Consider the following 20,399-nt stretch of genomic DNA (forward strand, 5'->3'; position numbering starts at 1 on the left):
CAGGAAGCGGGACCCTCAGTGAACAGGACCCACTCTGCAGCCTGTAGGTCAGAGCCACCTGTGCCCAGGGTCAGGGCCAGCTCTCACCATTTGGACCTGGGCAGCATCCCTGCTACAGTCCCTGACACTGGCCACGGATCTCCACATGACCACCAGGGGGCGACATCAGCACTCACAGTCAACACTTGGCAAGTTGATTCTGAGACTTGAACTAGGCTTTGGCTCAGGAGGTGGAAAGGGGCCTGATTTCCTACCCAGCAGATGGCAGGGCACCTCCCACCCCCGACTCCTTCCGGGGACTGTGAGGACCCTGTGCTGCCAGGGGTCTCTGAGAAGGGCCTTGCCTCCTGGCATCACCCAGGGGAAAGGCAGGGTGACCGCAGGACAATCACTAGGTAGAGGACAGAGGTCACCCAAGGAAGGCATGGGCAGACCTGAGCCACAGCTCCACCAGGAAAGAGAGGGGGAGGGCCTCCCTAAAATCTCTCCCTGAGAACATGGAGCCCACGGAGCCCACCGTCACCTACCTCCCACTACCACAGGGCTCCCCTCCCAGGACACAAGGTAAGTGAAGAGCAGAGGTATCCACTCAGAGGCCACGCTGGAGACACCAGATATGGACAGCGGGTCCCCTCACCAGCCTTCTCTCAGAGGGACCATTTCAGCACCCCGGAGATATTCCTGTCACTTCCTGCTGGCAGGAAATCTACTTCCCACAGCATCTGAGAACATGGGGAAGACTCGGGGCCAAACTGGGGTTCTCTATCATAAAGGGAGCTATGCCCAGGGTTGTGGGGACCCAGGGTTCCCCGTGTGGTGCTGAAGCCCTGAGGCCAGGACACAGCTGAGGCCGGTGCTGGGGGAGCCAGTTCTCTCAGTTCTCTCAGGGGACAGGGTCCCACCAGCCTTGCTTCTCAGGGTGTGGTGTGCAGTAATGAAACAGCAGGGAAAGCAGAAGGGACAGGAGGCAGGACCAAGGGGAGGGGCAGAGAGGCTTCCTGGACAGAGACCCCGCCCTGGCCCACGTGACCAGCAAAGAGCTCCTGCCCTGGGAGCAGGTTGAGCTCAGAGAGGAGCAGGGCAGCAGCGCTGACTGGCCTGGACCTCTGCTCCCAGCGGGCCTGCAGCTGCTGAGCCCTTCCCAGAGGAGGACAAGGGCAGGGGGACCATGCAGCCCCCCTCAGCCTGTCCCTGCAGAGGGTGCATCCCCTGGCAGGGGATCCTGCTAGCAGGTAAGAGGGGACAATGCCCTGAAATCAGGCGATAGGTGGGAGCACAGAGTCTTGTTGGTGTCCCCCGGGGAGGACATGAGCCTCAGAGGGGACACAGGGCTTCACTGGGAAACTGGTAGGAGCAGAACACAGAACGCAGACGGAGGCTCACCAAGATAAACCCTCAGTGACCTGGAACTGATGACGGGGTCGGAGAGCTCAGGGGTTGGTTCTTATTCCAAGTGAATCAGCACGGGCCATGGTACTTTGAAAACCAGTGTTAACAACTGTCAGGGCCACTCTCCAAACAGAAAGGCCACTTGAGAAGCAGACATTGTCAGCAGCCACCAACCTCAGAGGCTGGCACATAGACACCTGGACCCTCAGGGCAGGGACGCTGCCTCATTCATCCACAGGGGACTGAGTCTGTCCCAGACCCTGGGCTCCAGCAAGCCCCAGACTAGTCTCTGCCCCCTGGAGCCTCCTTTCTAGAGGTCAGGGAGACGGAGCAGCAGCGAGAGTGGAGCCAGGCCAGGCGCTGACCAGATGTAGCAGGGCAGAGAGCAGGGACATGTCCACAGGAGGACCCAGGCCTGTAAGGAGGTGGTCAGGGGAGGCGGGTGCCCAGGAAACCTGGGTGGAATCTGAGGGCACTGAGGGGCAGCCCTGCAAACACCCGGGGACATGTGTTCCTCAGGCAGGGTGACAGGTCAGGGGCACTGAAGGAGGGGGCCATGCTGCTGGCCGTGACCCAGACACACACACACACACACACACACACACACACAGTCTGATGAATGAAGACTCCTGCTGAGGACTGGACCCCATATTTCCACCAAATACGAAGATCCCAGTATTGATGGATGGCTCTCTCTTCCCTCCTAGTCTCACTTTTAACCTTCTGGAACCCACAACCCACTGCCCAACTCACTATTGAACCAGTGCCTGTTGATGCTGCTGAAGGGACAGATGTTCTTCTACTTGCTCACAACGCATCAGAGAATGTTGTAGGCTACACCTGGTTCAAAGGGGACATAACAGACAGCAGACATCAAATTGTGTCATACTCGATCCTCACACAGACAGCTACCCCAGGGACTGCCTTCAGTGGTCGAGAGACTATATACCCCAATGGCTCCCTGCTGTTTGTGAACGTGACACAGGAGGACACAGGATCCTACACCCTACAAACCACAAGAAATGATTTTAGTAATGAAGTAGCAACTGGGGAGTTCCGCGTCCATGGTGAGTGATCCTGCAGGGCCCTGGGGCTGGAGGGGTTAATTCCACCACACACACGGGACCCTGAGACTGGACTCTGCTACCTCCCCCTCTGCTACGTCCCCACAGTGGAGCTGGAGCCTGCAGTGCAGGACACACGCCGTGCAGACAGACTTCAGAAGATCTCCATCCTCTGCCTGAATCCACTGGCAGAGAGAAGGGGGGTCTGGTGGGAGACTCGGCCCAGGCAGAGCAGTCAGCCCAGCCTGTGTCCTTCCAGGAGCCAGTCCTGAGAAAGACCTCAGGACTGAGTCAGGCCTGGCCTGAGGGCCCTGGAGCCTCACAGAGAAGGGCAGCCCCAGGAAGCCCCTGCTCCAGACCTCTGTGCCAGGCTCCTGGCTCCAGGTGACCTGGGGACCTTGTGGCTTCCTGTTTAGGGCTACTGAGGAGCCATGATCTGCTGTCTATCTGAATCTGGTAGTTCCTGGAAGTGGGCACTAGCCAGTGCTCAGGCCCAGGAGCACATCTGGGCAAGGGCACCCGGGCATCTCCTTCTCCCAGGACTGGGTGTGATGAGCACAGATGGACAGGTGCCTCAGGCCAAGCCAGGAGCCCTGATGGACTTCTACGAGCCCCACGGAAGGCCAGTGTTCCCGAGGGGAGGAGCAGAGCTAGGAGGTGTCCCTGAGCTCCGGGTCCACCTGGGGTCCAGCCCAGGCCGCTCTCACTTGGAGACAAATAACAGTGGATGCTTTTGCTCTCTTTGGGCAGCTCCTCCACACCAAGGTCAGGCCACTGTGAGAGTCTCAAGGTTGGTGCACAGACAACAGGGCAACCCAGACTCCACCTCCGTGTGTCCAGTAAGGGAAACTGAGGCCTGGGACACAGCTGCCCATCAGGTCATACAGACCAGAGGTGGCAGATGAGAGGCCCATCAGCTCAGGCTGCAGCCAGAGCCCCGTCCTCTGCAAGCTGGAGGCCTCTGTCTGGGGACCAGGAGCAGTCAGTGGCTCAGGTGGTTTAATCCCAGGCACTGGCAGCCTGGAGGGGACGGTCTGGTCTGGGAGTGAGAGTAAATGCACACTCACCACCTTTGAGTCTAGGACCCTCCCTCGCTGGACTTGAAGTCACAGGTTTCCTGGTGTATTGGGTGTCACTCCCTCTGGAGCATAAGGGACAGGACTTTTCTTTCTCACTCCCACCAGACCCTGCAACCAGCACAGGGCCCCATGTGTAGCCAGCTCTCAATGGTTTTGTGACGAGGGAGGGAGGGAGGGGTCGTGAATGAATGACCTAGAACCTCTTCAGATCTGGAACCTGCATGTACAGTCCCAGGAGGTTCTGCCACCCGCTCCCTGTCCCTTCTGGAGGCTGAGACTCGTGCTCCATCCCACTGACCTCCTCTCCTGAGGCCACCCAGGAGCCACATCACAGGATGCCCCTCAGGCTCAGGCAGCCAGGGGGCTCTTGGGCCTGGGGCTTTATTCATTGTACCCCCACTGCTCGCTGCCATGGTGATCATGGTGATTCTGGCTGTCTTGCTCCTGCCTGTCCACCCTCTTCCTCCTTCTCATTCAGGCAGGACTGGCCCTGCCCTGCGCAGCATGCCACACCCTTACCTTCCCGCACTAATGGCCATCTGTCCTGTCCACTTCCTGCTAACACCTGGGTCCAGGCCCCCTTCTGGGCAATAGAAAAGGGACAGAAATCAGTCGAGCAGGTGCCCCTGCCAGGCTGCATCACTAGCCAAAGCACCCCACTGTGCTCCCATCCACCATGTCCCCATCCCATGCTCTTTCCTTCCATGACAATGACACATGGAATAGACAGGCCTGAGAAGCCCCTTCATCTGTTCTCTACACTGACTCAATGATGGGGGGCAGAGGCAGGACAGGGCTGCAAGCCCTGGAGCCCCAGGCTCCTTACACCCAGATGACTGGTGACTCCATCCTGGTCCCTAAGTGGGGCTCACACTCCTCCAGTGACTCCCAGGACGTTCCCTAAGAGGCAGCTGGCCTGACCGGTGCTGTTTCAGGGGCTAACCGTCCATTCCACACGCACCTGTGTCCTCATGAGGCCACCATCACCACAAGGTGTGTCCCCATGTGGTGTGATGCTCCAGCCAAGGTCATTTCCATTAGGCTCTGCCCGATTTGGAACAATTTAATAATCTCATTGTGATTCCTGGGGTTAAAAGAAGAGGAAGAAGGCATTTCACAGGCCTGTGTCAGGTTCTTCCCCACTTGGCCTGCGTCTCCATAACTACTGGGGACACAGACTTCTTCTAATTTATTAACATGATAAATAATACTTCTCTGAATTTGGTGTTGTGCCTCATTTTATGTAACAGAGACAGCTCAGACGTCCACCAGGATGCACATATCTCTCTACTCAGGAGGTTGCTGGTTTCAAACTGACTTTAGCATCTGCCTTGAGTCATAATGTGACCCTGGAGGACTTCAGAGCTCAGTCTAAGACTTATTGTGCTCTTTAGAGAAATATTTCTTTCAGAAATGAGTCTTAGATCATGGGTATTAACTATGTCCCCTATGGGAAAAATCTAACATCTGCCATGTCTATCCCAGGTCTGCCAAACACAAGGCCTATGAGGGCCATATTTTCAGCAAGGTCCTGGTCCCCTTGTTCCACCTCTTAGTGCTGATGTGCTTGGTTTTTCAGGAAAATTCCACATGCCTCACCTACTCTCTGCAGGGGGAGAAGGGATGTAAAGACCAAGGACAAGAACATGATTCTGCTCTAAATCTTGTGTGTCCCTCACTCTCGGGCATTCCTTGGACTCATGCTTTGTCTTTCAGGTGTCACTGGCTCCTGTCAGTCACCATGAAACATCTGAGCAGAACTGCCCCAGCCTGACCACCAAGTTGAATGCTGAGTGTGTGATTTCTGTTCACACACCTGATCCTCAGACCAGGCTGTGGGGTTTTCTTGGGGTTTAGGCACAATGGGGTGTCCCATTATGACCCACCTCTAGGATGGCCTTGAGAACCAAAGGCTCAGAGGAAACACACCCAGGCTGAGCACTGGAGTCTGTCTGTGCAGCTGGAGGGACTCAGCACACCTGTCCCAAGACAAACCAGGGCCTGTGAGGACCAGGAGAGGCATCAGGGTTTCTAACTCCCAGTCCCGGGTCTGCAACTAAATTCACATGTGAGAAAGTCTGTGCTTCTCCCAGACAGAGCCCAGGTGGCCCCACGTTCTCTGAGTCCCCAGATCCTCATGCATCTGCCCAAGATACCCACTCCTGCCTGGTTCCTTAAGCACTCAGGTTGGTGGGAGGTGAGAGAGGGCAGCTCAGGTGGAAAGATGTCTTTGCAGGGATCAAAGGTACCACACAGGGCAATCTTCTCTTTGTTGTCTGCACAGAGAAATTACTCAAACCCTACATCACAAGCAACAACTCCCAACCTGTGGAGAGTGAGGACTCTATAGCTTTAACGTGTGAACCTGAGACTAAGTACACAACCTACCTGTGGTGGATAAACAATCAGAGGATCCCAGATGGTGACAGACAGGAGCTGTCCAACGACACCAGGACTCTCATTTTATTCAATGTCACAAGGAATGACACAGGACTCTATGTGTGTGAAGCCAGGAACCCAGTGAGTTTCAACCAGAGTGACCCATTGGCCCTGAATATTTCCTGTGAGTAACTTCTATTCCTCCATTATCCTGGCTGTGAACCCAAATACACAGGGCCAGAGGCTGGGCCTCTTAGTCCCTCTTGGGTCCAAAAACACAGACCCTCACTCCTGGGCACCGGCGTTGGCCATGCTGTTCTGCCCCAGGCATATCCAGGCAGGCCCAGCCCTGTGCCAAGTACAGGAGGGGGAGGCTTATGATTCCCTAGATAGGCTTGGGATCAACCACCGGTGATGGAGAAGCAGGGAAATGACTCAGACCAAGTTCAGTGAGCCCAGGGGGTTTGGTTGGGACTTACTGTGTGTGTGCATGGTGCTGGAATTTGAACCCAGGGCCTTATGCATGTTTGGCAAGTGCTATACCACTGTACCCCCCGAGCCTGGTTGGGACTTTAAAAAACAAGGTTGTGACATGGATCAGTTGTACTATGGCCTTCTACAGACTAGGAACTTCCCCTTCCCTCTGATGACATTTCATGTGGCTTTATTCTGTTTGCTCCAGATGGCCCGGATACCCCCATCATAAACCCCACAGATACACATTTCCGTCCAGGGACAAATCTCAGCCTCTTCTGCTACGCAGACTCTTACCCACCTGCACAGTACTCTTGGTTTTTCAATGGGAGTCCCCTGGAATCCACACAAACGCTCTTAGTCCCCAACATCTCTACAAATAATAGCGGATCCTATATGTGCGTCGCCAATAACTCTGTCACTGGCCTCAGTAGGAGCACAACCAAGATTATTACTGTCTCTGGTAAGTGGACCCTGGAGCATCAGTATCAAGCTCTGGGGCGGAGTCTTGATTTTTCTGGAAATTAGGTGGAAGAAGTTAATCCCTAACCTGACACAAGCAAATCCCAGTCCTCGCCTGAGCCTCCAGCTCCATCCCTGAGACTCTCCTCTCCTTGCTTCTCTGATTTCTCATGACCAATCTGAAGTCCAACCTGGAATGTGGGGAGGGAGTTCTCCCAGTCCCAGAAGGTCCTAGGTAGTGGGAGGAGCTTTTCAGAGGGAAGAAGGGAAGGTCTTTGAGGTCGAGTCACTTCTTTCCATTACTAACTTGTCCCTTTCTGTCACCTCTCTGCTTCCTTTTACCTGGTCCATGAGCTACAAGGAACCTGCAAGGCTTTGAAATATATTCATTCTCTTTTTCCCCAAATGACAGGAGGCAAGTCCCCTCAGATGAGGGACGAGCAGCTCTGCTCCTGGCCCTACTCTGACTCCGTCTGGGGTGGGATGGGTGGGTGGGAAAGAGGCCTGGGAGGGCTGTCTGGACTCTGGATAAATCCTATGGTCAGTTGGTGCCAGAGCCTCCCAAGTCAGGTGCAGGGGAAGGGAAAGAGCCAGCCTTGGGGCAGATGCTTCTGAGCTGTGTCCTGGCTCGGAAGTCCCCAGCTGCACAGGGCTGTGGACACCAGCCCATGCCATGCGCCATGGAGAATAGCAGAGATACACACCCGGAGGTACCGAGAGCCTCACCTGCAGAGTCCCTTTGCACCGGGGCAGGGTGGCGCCGAGATCATGTTTGCAGAGGGGTAAGCGTGCCAGACTTTTGTTAACACTGTGACCATTCATCTCTACAGATTTCTTTCACTGTGGTTTTTAATCCACAGGCCAGGAAATAAAAGTCCTCTTGGAACTGAGAAATCCTTTAGATTGGAATTTCTCCAGATACTAAGGTCGTGAAGACTGGCTGGACCATCGTAATTCCCTGAGAGATTATTTAATGAAAACGATACACTTTGCCTCTGAAAGTACAGCTACTTCATGACCGAGGGCCTGACCTTCTAGAAGTATAGAAAGTACTAGAAAAAAGTTGCACAAGAGTCAATGAGAAAAGTATCCCCCCTGATAATGAGCTTGCTGGACACGGGCTGAGAAGAGGGTTCCCCAGGCGGATCCTACAGAGATGTCCAGGACCCTCAGAGGTCACCCCGGGTGATCTGAGGTCCAAAGGAGGGGCAGCCCTTTCCTTACACTGTCACCTGAACAATGACACCCAGACTCTGCAGAGGGTCAGGGCCCTCTTCTGGGCCACCTTACACAACTCACTGGGGGCCCAGACACTGGCTAAGGTGTCTGAGGAAGGGTCACCTCAGTTGTCCCCTCTTTTTCTCCACAGAACCAGTGACACGGCCCCAACTCATAGCTAGCAACACCACAGTGGCAGAACAAGACTCTGTGCGGCTGACCTGCATCTCAAATGACACTGAAATCTCCATCCGGTGGATTTTCAAGGGCAAGCCCCTGCAACTCACAGAAAGGATGAACCTGTCCTCAAATGATAGCATTCTGACCATAAGTCCAGTCAAGAGGGAGGATGACGGAGAGTATCAGTGTGAAGTCTCCAACCCAATCAATTCCAACAGGAGCAACACCCTCAGGCTGGCTGTGACCTGTGAGTGACCCTCTGCCCCTTCTACAGCTTACTGGTGGTGGAGGGGGGGGGGGGGAGGATTTCTCTACCAACACTATACAAAATGGATAAAAGTCACAGGGAAAAGAATATCAATTAAGACAGAATTTCAAAGTGGTTCAGAGTTTAGGCTCTCAGTGAAATGCGTGAGTCAGCCCTCGGTATTCATGAGGAACTGGTTCCAGAAGCCCTGATTCTAGGGCCTAATAAAGAATGGCAGAGTTGCCAGCAACTCGGGAGGCTGAGACAGGAGGATCACAAGTTTGAGGCCAGTCGCAGCAACTTACCAAGGTCCTAAGCAACTTAGTGAGATCCTGTCTCAAAATAAAAAATTAAAGAGGCTGGGGACTTATCTCAGTGGTAAAGTGCCCCTGAGTTCAATCCCCAGGGTCTCATGCTTGCTAGGCAAGAGCTCTACCACTGAACTACATCCAAACCCTTTTTATTTTTATTTTACTTTTCAGTGCTGGGGATAGAACCCAGAGCTTCACACATACTAGGCAAGTGGACTACCACTAAGCTGTTTATTTTTTTGGATGCTGGGGATCGAACCCAGGGCCTTGTGCTTGCAAGGCAAGCACTCTACCGACTGAGCTATCTCCCCAGCCCCAAAACAATTTTTTTATGATTATTTTCTGTCTGCAGTTGGTTGAATCCACCGATGTGAAGGCCGTGGATACAGACATGTACTGAGCTTCTTATCATGAGTCTGGTTTACTGCAAGAGATTGCACAAGACTCTCTTCTTTCATTCTTTTTTTTTTTTTTTTTGACAGTTACTGAGGTTGAACTCAGGGCCTCCCCATGCTAGGTAAGTGGCAAGTGCTCTACCACCAAGCTAAACCCCCAGCTCTTTTTATTTTATTTTAAGACCATCTGGCTAAGTTGCCCAGGCTGGTCTCAACTTCCAACCTCCTGCCTCAGCCTCCTGAGTTGCGGGAGACAGGTGTGTACCACGCACCTGGTTCAAGATTCTTTACTGCTAACATTGTGTGTGTGTGTGTGTGTGTGTGTGTGTGTGTGTGTTAATATATACATACATAACTTAAGATTCACCATTGTAGCCACTTTGAAGCGTATGATCCACCAGCATTAACCATGTTCATTGTGCATCCATTACCACCATCTGTTTCCATCCTTCATATCCATTAAACAATAACTCCCATCCAGCCATTTGACCCAGGGCCTCCACATTCTACTTTCTGTCTGTCTATATTAGACTATTCTAGACCTCTCCTCAATGTGGAACCATAAAATATTTGTCCGTTTGTGTCTGGTTTACTTCACTTAGTTAGCGTTGTGACTTCAAGGTTCATCCACTGTTGCATTTATCAGAATTTCATTCTTTGTTTTTATTTATTATTTTTATTTGGTTACTGGGAATTGAACCCAAGGGTGCTTACCCACTGAGCCACATCCCAAGCCCTTTTTATTTTATTTTTTTAATTTGAGATGGGGTCTTGCTAAGTTGCTCAGGGTCTCCCTAAGTTGCTGAGACTGGCCTCAAACTTGCGATCCTCCTGCCTCAGACCCCTGAGTTGCTGGGATTACAAGAGTGGGCCACTGTGCCCGGCTTGTTTTTACTTTTCTAAAGACAGTGATATCGTATGGCCATGTCTCATTTTGTTTATTCATTTATCCATCTGTGGACTCTGAGGTTGTTTTCACCTTTTGACCATTGTAGATAATACTGCTATGAAGATAAGTGTGCAAACATCTGAGTACATTTCTGATTTCCATTCCTTTGGGTGTATACCCAGATGTAGAATTATCGGATCTAACGGTAATTATTTGAGGAGCCACAACACTGTTTGACAATGGCGGTCTCATTTTTCGTTCCTACTTAGCAATGCACAGAGTTCCAACCTCCCTATATCCTCAAACTCACTTGTTTTTTGTTTGTTTGTTTATTTGTTTTGGTTTTGGGGCTTTTTTAATGATGATGACTGTCCTAGTGAGTGTAAGGGTGTATGTATCTCATTGTGGTTTAGATTTGCATTTCTCTAATGATTAGAGAGGTCAATTATCTTTCATGGGCTTATTGATCATTTGTGTATTTTCTTTGGGGAAGTTCAAGTTCTTTGCCTGTTTTTTAATTGGGTTGTTTGGGTTTGTTGTTGCTGAGTTCTAATGGTGTTTCCTACATCCTGGACATTAACCCTTTATCAGATATATTATTTGCAAATGTTTTCTCCCATTCCAGAAGTGGCCGATGCACTTTCTTCATGATGTCTTTTATTATTAAGAATGGTTTTTAAGTTGACATCATAATCATATACACTTACGGGGTACAGCGTGATGTTTTGATATCTGTACCCAATGTGAAATGATTAACTCAAACTAATTAAAAAATCCATCACCTCTCTTATCTATCATTTTTATGGTGAGACATTTGAAATTCACTCTCTCTTAGTTCCTTTGAAATATTCATTATTGCTGATTCTAGTCATCCTGCTGTGCCATAGATCTCAAAAACATATTCCTCTTGTCTGTCTGGGACTTTGAACCCTTTGCCCAGCACGGGCTGGTCCTCCCTCCTTGGCCACCCAGTCTCTGGTAACCACCCTTCTGCGTTCTATTTCTAGAAATTCAACTTTTTTTAGGTTCCACAGACTGTTAAGGTCCTGCTGTGTCCCTCTTCCTGTTCCTGGCTTATTTCACCCTGTGGGTTGTCACAGTGATAGAACTTCCTACTTTTGAAAGGCTGGCCAGCCTTCCATTGTGAATACATGCCACTTTTTCTTTATCCATTTATGCATTGACAGACACTTGGCTATTGTCAATCATGCTGCATGAACATGGGAGTTTGGCTCTCTCTTTCTCTCTGACAGAGTTTTTCAATTCCTTTTGTGTCTATATTGAGAAGTGGAATTACTAAATTATGTGGCTGAAGATGTCTTTGATGATTTTGGTTTTCATGAGGCTCAATTTATCTGGTTTCTCGTGTTATGCATGCTTCTGATGTCATAGCTAAGAAATCACTGTTCAAATCCAACGTCATGAAGCACTCATACTACATTTTCTTCTAAGAGTTTTATCATTTTAGCTGTGACATTTGGATTTTTGATCCACTTGGAGTTCATTTTTGTAGATGATGTTAGGCAAAGGCTCAAATTCATTCTTTTGTATGGATATCCATCTTCTCAACATCATTTGTTGAAAAGATCCTTTTTCCTGTTGGACTCACCAAAAATCATTTGGCCACAGGGTTACAGTCAGATAGAAGGAATAACTTCTAATGTTCCATAGCACAGCAGGATGACTATGTTTGACAATAATTAATTCCAAATTTCAAAATATCTAGCGAAGATGATTTCCAATGTTCCCCACACAAAGATATAATATTAATCTATATGTCTTTCTTTATACCAGTAGCACATTTTCGTGGTTACTGTAGTATTGTACTAAATATTGAGTCTTTCTCTATTGTTTTGGCTATTTGGGGTCCCTTGATAATCCATATAAATTTTAGGATAGATTTTTCAGTTTCTGCAAAAAATGCCCCTGGGTCTTTGACGGAATTAATTTTGAATGTGCAGATCACTCTGGGTAGTACCTGTCACCTTAACAATATTATGAACACAGGGTGTCTTTCCATTTATTTATGTCTTCTTGAATATTTTTTTCCCCAGCAATGTTTTATAATTTTCTGGGTAAAAGTCTTTCACCACCTTGGTGACATTTATTTCTAAGTATTTCATTCTTTCTGACACTCTTATAAGTGGATTTTTTTTTTTTTAAAGTTTCCTTTTGGATCGTTAGTATGTAGAAATACAAATGATTGTGGCATATTGGCTTCATTAGGTGGCGACTTTACTGACTTTGCTTATTAGTCCTAAGAGTTTGTGGAATCTTTAGGATTTTCTACACATAAGTTAATGTCATCTGCAAACAGAGAAATTTTACTTTTTTCTTAAGATGCCTTTTATTTCTTTTCTTTTTTCTTTTTTCCCCTAATTGCTCTGGATAGGACTTTTAAAATTAAGTTGAATAGAAGTGGTAAAAGCAAGCATCCTTGTATTTTGCCTGATAGAGAGGAAAAGATTTTAGCCTTTTACCATGGAGCACAATGCTAGCTTGGGCTTTTCATATGCGGCCTTTACTATACTGAGGTGGTTTTCTTCTATTCCCAGTTTGAGTGTGTTTTATTATGAAAAGATGTTAAATTTAGTCAAAACTTTTTTAAAGTTTTAGATTTTTTGTTTGTTTGTTTTTGAGATAGGGTCTTGCTAAGTTGCCCAGGCTAGCTTTGCTATTAAAATCCTCCTGCCTCAGCCTCTGAAATAGCTAGGCTTACAGATGTGCACCAGCACGGCTGGCTTGTCAATTGCTTTTGCTGATTCATCTCTTTACTAATTATGGATCTCTTCAGGTATTCGCTTTCTAGAAATTTGTATTCGTATTTCTAGAAATTTGTTCATCTAGATTACCCAATTGATGGTACACCGTAATTCATATACTCCTAGAACTGAAGGATCTACTCTAAAATAGTATGGATTATCAAGGGGCCTAGTATTCTTATTCTGAAGAAATGATAGTAATAGCTTCAATTTCACTTCTAATTTTAGTAACTTGAATCTTCTCTTTTTTTCTTAATCTAGTGAAATGTCACTTCCATCCATCCTTTTGAAGAACTTTGATTCCATTGATTTTTCTCTTCTTTTTTTTTTTTTAAAGTCTTCATCTTTAATCTTTATTTCTCTCCTATGAGGTTTGGATTTAATTTGTTCTTTTTCAACATCCTTAAGTTATAAAGTTAGATTGTTGATTTGAATCTTTTTTTAAATGCAAGAATTTATAGCTATACATTTCTTGGACAAGATTCTTGACTTCTTTGAGCCTTGGATTCCTCAACTGAAAATTGCAAAAAAGTACTTGCTTCATGGTATTGCTGTAAAGATTGACGATAATAATCAGTTTACCCTCCAGCAAAATGTCACAACAGAAGAACTGTTTCATAAATATTAGCCGCTATTACTACTACTACCATTAACCTCAAAGTCCAGATCCTCTTATTAGCCACATGAATTTAAGTAAACCTTTTCACCACTTGGAGTCTCAAATTTTCATAGAATGGAAATAATGTCTGACAGGTTATTGGTCTGTTGTTGTTTTTGCATTGTTTTTTTTTTATTTTTTGAGACAAAAGTCCCACTAAGTTGCTGAGACTGGCCTCTAATTTGAGATCCTCCTGCCCGAGCCTCCCAATCATTGGGCTTACAGGCTTGTGCCACTGTGCCCAGCTATTTGACAAGCTTATTGTAGAGATGGAATGAGATACATACAAAGTATTTAGCACAGGATCTCCATACTGGTAGCCAACATTCACATTAGCCATCAGCCATCAACCGGTGAGGGCTATACTCCAAATAGTTGTCACAGAAATAAAGAAGAAACTTGCAAAAAGTATTATATATGGAGCGGGAGAAGAGGGGACACTACACAAAAAAAAATGGTTACTGCCTAAATCTGAAACAGAAAAAACGGGAGTAAGTGCAAACTTTTAAAAAAAAATTTTTTTTGAGATGTTGATGGCCCTTTATTTTATTCATTTATTTACATGCGGTGCTGAGAATCGAACCCAGTGCCTCACACATGCCAGGCCAGCGCTCTACCACTGAGCCACGACGCCAGCCCAAGTGCAGAGTTTTGAGCCTGGTGTTGGTTTTCATCCCTAGGATGCAGCCACGAAGGGATTAAACAAGAAAGACAGTAACTGGGGGGAATGTCTTGAAGGAGAGGGGACCAGGAACGGGTGGCGCCTGAGAAGGGCCTCAGACCACAGGGCAGAGGGATCCCATGAGGCGGCCCAGGCAAGGTCCCTGGGAGAGATCTCCAGGAGCACCCCTCAGAGAAAAACCCCGTCTTGCAGAACTGGGCTTCCTTCCCAAACCCTACGGGGGCCCTGGCAAGCGTGGTCTCTGTGCAAAGGAGGAGGTGGCTGCAGAGTGCTCTCCTCTGGGCTTTCTGTCAGTTACGGAGACCTACGGGCACCTAGTCACGGCTCCGCACTTGGGGTCCCCAGAGATGCAGCGGCGAGAAGGCTGACAGTCATCCAAGGCGAGCAGCTGCCTCTCCCACATTTCCAATGCCTTCGAATGACCGCCGAAGGGGCAGGACGGACTCAAAGGCAGAGTGATCCCCAACCTACAAATGGGGAGTAGAGAAGAGATGGCAAGGACACAGTATGCCGGTCACCTCCCAGCACTCTTCCTTAGAAAATTCATCCCTCAAAGGAACGGAGACTCCTCGGAGCTGAAAGACCTTCCCCAAGGCCCTCCCGCGGTAAAATCATGTCACCTTCATTTCTTCTTCTCTTTTCTCTTCATAACAGATGTCCCAGACCCAGAACCTGGCCTCTCCGATGGGGCCATCGCCGGCATCGTGATTGGCGCCGTGGCTGGAGTGGCTCTGATAGCCGGCCTGGTGTATTTCCTGTTTTTCAGGAAGACTGGCGGGTATGGTGGCCTCTCCTCCTCTTCTTTTCTCCAAGGCCAACTGCCTCGCTTGGGAGAGGGAAAGGACTTCTCTACCTCCACCTCTGGGACTGGATCTCCTTCCCTTTCCTAGGCGCCTGCTTCTCAGCACTCCCTCCTGTGGGTGGCGGCTCCCTGGCCTGGTGCTCCCCGCCCTCCCTCTTGGACATGGTTATCAGCTTGGAGCAACAGAGCTGATTATGTTCCCCGTCCCCCGTCAGGAAGCCAAGGTCCAAAAAGGAAAACAAATGAGGAAATGAAAGGAGTGTTAGGAGAAAGCAAATTACATGCTCTGTTGACCACAGTAGCACAAGGAGGGAAGGCTGGGACCAGAGGAGGATCTAAGAGCAAGTGGGAACAGCCCAAGGCCTCATGGACAATAAATATTGGGGGGTGGGGGTGGGTACCAGAATCCACCCATAGAAAAAATAGGAGAGGGTGTTAAGGTAGAAAGGTAAGAAGTAGGCGCAGAAGCAGTTGATAAAGAATAGGCCTGCTGGTAGTCTTGGCACATGCCTGTAATCCCAGCGGCTCTGGAGGCTGAGGCAGGAGGATTGCAGTTTCAAAGCCAGCCTCAGCAACTTAGTGAGGCCCTCAGCAACTCAGCGAGACCCTGTCTCTAAATAAAATATAAAAAAGGGCTGGGGATGTGACTCCATGCTTAAGTGCCCCTGGGTTCAATCTCTGGCACCAAAAGAAAAGAAAAGAAAAGAAAATTGACCTGTGCAGCAGGACATGTAGCTCAGTGGTAGAGTGTTTGTACTGGCTTTGGTCCCCATCACCAGAAAAAGAAAAAAAAAAAAAATAGACGAAAGTGTGAACATCCAGCAAAGGAGTAAGAACTGAAGGGATCATGGTTATAGGGAAGACTGAAGTCCTCAGAGGGTCGGCAGGACCAGCCCCAGTTTGAACGGACATCAAGAAGCACCAAAGAATTTTCTGCTAACTGTGTCCTTCCTAACTCAGGGAGCAAAGGTCCTGTGCTCGGGAATAGCAGTCACAGTGTCTGATATTTGTTTAGGGCAAGCGACCAGCACGATCTCACAGAGCACAAACCCTCAGCCTCCAACCACAGTAAGTAAAGCCACTGGCCCAGTGAGAAGAGTCCACGCCACGTGTGCCCTACCCCTGCAGGAAAGGCCACAGTCACAGACCACTCCCTCCCTTCTGAATTCTGACAGAGGAGGTCTCTACTGCCCTGCCAGTTGGCATGAGTGTCTTGAGACAGGGCCCCTGAGACAGGTCAAGCAGGCCGGATTCAACCGCAGTGCCAGGAGCCAATTCCTCCCCTCACTCCTTCCCCTGCTGCTCTCCTAGGCATGTGGGCATTCTCCCTTGGTGGGACTTTCCTTGTCTTGTGGGTGTGCTGGGTGCTGCGGGCCTCAGTGCCCCTCCTTGCCACGAAGCATGTTGCTGAGAAACACTTCTGTACAAAAAATCAAGGCCTTGAGAGCTGGTAGACGCGTTCAGTGGTGGATGGAGGCCTCCTTGGCTCCGCCCCTGCCCTCCTCCGGCACTAGTGTGCTGGGCCTGGACCACAGGCTCCAAGGGAAGTGGATTCCTTAATGGATCGTGGGCCGCCTCCCTCAGCCCTCCCCACCAACAGCCACGGCCTACCACCTCCTTCAGCTAGAAGTGCAAGGCCTTCATCAGCTCTGCGTTTCCATGGGTTAGTAACTCCCTTTTGTTTCCTCAGGTCGGGGCCCCTCTGACCTCTCTCCTGACAAGGTAAGCACAGCCGTTCTCTGGGAGAGAATGGAGTATTCTTGAGGACAAAATGTGAGCCCAAGTCTGGGCCTAAGTTCTTCAATGCAACAACAAAGAAATGTTGGTTAATCAGAAGGAGTCCACCTCATGGCCAGAATATGTCCTGTACAATTGTCCCCATCCTGCATTTAAACCCTGGTGGCAACTCTTAGCTCTGTCCACCCTTGACAGGTAACTTGACCTCCTGAATCTTCAGTTTGGTCACCTGTAAGATGGGCATTCTGCCCACTTCAAGAAGACGCGAAAGGGATTCAGGAGTTAAGAATGTAAAGCAGCCTGTACATGTCCCGGCACAAGGAAGGCACCCCTTCCTTCTCCCCTGCCTACCTCAAGCAGACCCTGCTCTTACTAGCAAAGGGGGTTTCCATTCTAAGGGATCTGATATCCTGGCTCCTTTATTTTATAATCATTTTTACAGAATTTTTCTCATTTTACCTTTCCACTCTGTGCACACATATACTGAAAATGACTTCAGTCATAAGTGCACTGTCACCACACGTGACCATTCACAAGCGGAACACACCCGTGTCTGCAGCACCCGAATCCAGACACTCCATGACCATCTCCCCACCCCCAAGAAGAACCCTTCTAGTCCCTTCTCTACAAAAGGGACTACCGTCCAGATCTAGAGCAGGGGAAGTGAGGACGCAGCAGATCCCTGTATGAATCTGGTTCCATGCAGCTTTGTTGTGTGAGATTCAGCCACATTCTTGTACATATTTTTGGTTTATTATTATCTTTTATTTTTTTCACAATGCTGGGAATCAAACCCAGGGCCTGCTGCAGGCCAGGCACTCTCCCACTGAGCCACAATCTCACCGCTGGGGTGTGGTATTCCATTGCATCAATACCGTCTCCTTCTCTTCTAACCATCATTCATCAGGATGCAGAGAACGAGTCGCAAAAGACCCCTTCCAAAGTTAGATGTCTGGAAGAGGTGGCCGCCCAGTGCCATGGAGTCGCACTAGCCAGGGCTCTGACCCGCCACCTGACTGAACTGATCACTGTTCCTACTTTCCAGGTGGATGAAGTTGCATATTCTTCTCTGAACTTCAATGTCCAGCAACCAAAGCAACCCACTTCAGCCACGTCCCTGTCCCCAACACACAGAGAAAACATTTATTCTGAAGTAAAAAAGAAATAATGTCACCTGCTCTGCTCGCTGCTGCTGATGTGCTCCAAGTCTCAGCGCCCTGGCTGGGAGATCTCTTTACCCTCAAGGAGAAAGGGAAAAAGTACCCCCCTCTCACCCCAGGATGGCACCTCCCTTCTGTGTCAACAGATGAAAAGAACATCCGGGTGTGTGCAGGCAAACCGCTCTTCCTCATCATTGAAATTTGGCAAAGTGGACTTGGGGAGAGAATCACAGACCTCCCCATCCCTCCCAGCTTCCTGACCTAGACTTGTTTTAAATTTACTTATCCAGAGTGTACCCTGTCCTTCCCAGCCCAGTCCTGGCCTATCAGATTCTAACTGTAATTTTCCATAACCTTGAGGGTTATGTCCTTTTCTACTTAGTACTTATGCCAGAAAAAGAGAAAGGGAGAAAGTAAAAAAGCAACAGTGACTTTTCCATTCTCTCCAAAACCTGACATGAACCCACCATCCATAGGAAAACCAAATATATGACCAATAGTAGACTCCACAGTTTTGTCCACTGTCGGGTCACCTACCTACAGGACCAGGGTCTGAGCTCCTTGCTGCTTAGCTAGAATACCACCTAAGCCCTTTGGCAGATATGTTTCCAGAGAACTCACCAGAAGCAACAGGGAAACCATCCGCCAAGGTCCATACGCAATTCCTAAAGAAAAATGCAAAAGTTGCACCTATGCCTTTAATATCTGGGAGGGTGTTATTCAAAGAAGAGCCCAGAAAAGGAGAGATTACAGCTGGGGGGGTGGGAGGAAACTTTAAATAGACACAACCTGCTGAGAACTTGGGAAAGGAGCAGAGCGCTACCCTTCATAAATTATTTAAATTATTATTAAATAATGTGTGATTGGGGACACTGGGGTTTGTTTCTCCTTCTCTGAGACTCTACCATTTTGATCTTTGTAATTGCTTACTTCTGGGAACGGGATCATTCTTAGCTTAGCTGTGTAGGCTGATCAGACCGCCTGAGGCGAGAAAGCCACCAAGCAGTCTCGGGCCCTTGGCCAGGAGCCTCTACGGCTTTTTTGTCAAGAGTTCCAAATAGAAAATAAGAAGAGGCTTTCCTCGGTCCTCCGGGGACGGGGCAGTCACAGCTACCCTTATCCATGTCTCTGCCTGTGCACTCTCTCCCTGTCGGCCCCGCCATCTCAGGAAGCACGGGCCTCTGTTAGGGCGTGTTGGTCCTTAAAAAGTGGAAACCTCCAAAGGGAGCCCCACGGCTCATACCAAAGGCATCGTTTACAACCCAGAAAGCTGCACTGGTGTCAATGCCCTGGGGACAGACGGGCTGCGAGAGACGGTTAGGACATGGTGGGGGGTTAACTGGCCCTGGGTTTTCTGCTCTGAGATTTATCTCTTCTCACCTAGGGTCACTGTGTCTCCATAGGCCCAGTGAGTCTCCAAAGGGTCAATGAGTCCCCTTGTGTCTCAGGATAGAAAGGAAAGACAAATGTGCTTCTCATGCAGGCTTCTGCTACACAGACAGCATCTCTCTGGGGCTGTTAAGGGAAAGGTCGTAGTTGATATTTGCTGCTTGATCTCCTGCTCCGCCTGCCTACCAGGCCTCCTCTGCGAGAATTCCCTGGGAATTCTCCTACTCAGGTACCTCCTCAGGGATCTCTAGCCCTGACAGAGACTGTATATACTTCTCCTCATCCATGCTATGCTGGGTTATTTAATTTTGCCAGACTAAGGCCACTTCTGAATTATTTGTAAAATTTTCTCTATATTTTTAATAAAAAATCATACATCAGACATCCGCATGGTGTCCTGTGGTCAGTACTATTTTAGACAATGCGTGCTTGCAGACAGAAGGAAATGATCCCTCGACAGGTGCGCCTATTTCCAAGCCAACAGACATCTGATCTGGCGATCAGAGGATTGACTAAATTCGTTTGCACATCTGCTAACAAAGTGAGCACATCTGGGAGCCACCAGCCCCCACCGCTCCAACCTGCTCGGAAGGCACCGCTTATCTTTCTCTGGGAGAGAAGATGCTATCAGGAGTCACAGGTCTCCCGCCTCTTCCTCGGGGGCAAACAGCACTCCCCACGCAGGTGGCTCCAGTGAATCAGAGTTGCGACACAACTTTCACTCGCTGTGTTCCTCGAGCCCAGACACCCAGGAATCTCTCTAGCATCTTCCCTCTCTTCAATGCCAGTTCTTTTCTTCCACCTTCTTAGAGTCATGACTTTCATTTATTGAATCCACTAGGTCCTAACCTATTCTCTCACGCCCGTTGAATATGTGTGTTCTCTCTCTCCCCCGCACACCTGGTTCTCCATACCCAAGACTCTGGAAGCAACATAAAATCAGTATCCACCTCTTGGCCAAATTCAAAGGAATTCTCGCCCTCCTCACGCTGCATTTTTACATCATCGAACACCCAGGTGACTCTTTCCCTTCAGGGCGTTCTTCCACCCCCCACCTCTGTGGCATCCGCACACTAGTTAGTCCTCAGACCCTTCCTGTCTGCCTCCACCCCCAACCCCCAA

At 49.1% G+C, this 20,399-nt stretch overlaps 1 protein-coding gene across 4 annotated transcripts; it reads left to right on the forward strand.

Moving 5' to 3' along the window:
- The first annotated feature begins 1,036 nt into the window (after window positions 1-1,036).
- Window positions 1,037-19,664, forward strand: CEACAM1 (CEA cell adhesion molecule 1). 4 transcript variants are annotated; one of them, XR_013760361.1, is made up of 9 exons: window positions 1,037-1,232; window positions 2,097-2,456; window positions 5,817-6,095; window positions 6,594-6,848; window positions 8,217-8,492; window positions 14,844-14,967; window positions 15,952-16,059; window positions 16,682-16,713; window positions 17,774-17,838. XR_013760361.1 is itself a non-coding variant. In XM_079118381.1 (9 exons), exons 1-9 carry the CDS (start codon window positions 1,169-1,171, stop codon window positions 17,894-17,896), a joined length of 1,566 nt encoding a protein of 521 aa, XP_078974507.1. In that variant the 5' UTR covers window positions 1,037-1,168; the 3' UTR covers window positions 17,897-19,664. The 4 variants fall into 4 exon arrangements, 3 of the variants coding, with proteins under 3 accessions (XP_078974507.1, XP_078974508.1, XP_078974509.1); XM_079118381.1 differs by having other exon boundaries at window positions 16,007-16,059; window positions 17,774-19,664; XM_079118382.1 differs by lacking the exon at window positions 15,952-16,059 and having other exon boundaries at window positions 17,774-17,912.
- The last annotated feature ends 735 nt before the right edge of the window (window positions 19,665-20,399 follow it).

Source organism: Sciurus vulgaris (genome assembly GCF_902686455.1).
Source record: "Sciurus vulgaris genome assembly, chromosome: 17".
Taxonomy (NCBI): Eukaryota; Metazoa; Chordata; class Mammalia; order Rodentia; family Sciuridae; genus Sciurus; species Sciurus vulgaris.